Source organism: Parus major, unplaced genomic scaffold, assembly GCF_001522545.3.
Source record: "Parus major isolate Abel unplaced genomic scaffold, Parus_major1.1 Scaffold527, whole genome shotgun sequence".
NCBI classification, from domain to species: domain Eukaryota; kingdom Metazoa; phylum Chordata; class Aves; order Passeriformes; family Paridae; genus Parus; species Parus major.
The window spans coordinates 13,731-14,235 of NW_015379415.1; the positions used below are offsets into that span (position 1 = coordinate 13,731).

Consider the following 505-nt stretch of genomic DNA (forward strand, 5'->3'; position numbering starts at 1 on the left):
ATGTTGAAGATGCCCCAATAACCAGGTGATGGATGTGATCCATGAAAACCTGGGCTATTTTTCCATGCAGGAACGGCGTGAACGTGGAAGGAGCCACGCACAAGCAGGTGGTGGATCTGATCCGCGCCGGGGAGAAGGAGCTGGTGCTCACGGTGCTCTCGGTGCCGCCACACGAGGCCGAGAGCCTGGAGCCTCCCGAGGAGCCGCTGGGGCCGCCCTTCTACGACTACAGCGAGAAACAGGCGGTGCCCATCTCCATCCCCACCTACAAACACGTGGAGCAGAGCGGAGAGAAGTTCGTGGTGAGGCTTCTTCCCCTCTGGAATGGGGGAAAATCCACGGATTTGGGGGATTTCCCAAAGGGTTTTGTTTGTTTGTGGCGGTTGTTGGCACTGAATAGCAGGGTGTGCCCTAAAATTGTGGGGGTTTGCCTTAAATAGAAGGGTTTTTCCTCACAGCTGCAGGGTTTTTCCTCAAATAGTTGGATTTTTCCTCAAATTGCTAG

At 54.7% G+C, this 505-nt stretch overlaps 1 protein-coding gene across 1 annotated transcript in view; it reads left to right on the forward strand.

Moving 5' to 3' along the window:
• The window catches only part of LOC117243806, a 15,854-nt gene that overhangs the window by 11,412 nt on the left and 3,937 nt on the right, over positions 1-505 (forward strand). Inside the window, exon 2 of the mRNA XM_033511725.1 lies at positions 71-302. Coding sequence (XP_033367616.1) covers positions 71-302 — 232 coding nt within the window. The remainder of the gene's footprint in view (positions 1-70; positions 303-505) is intronic.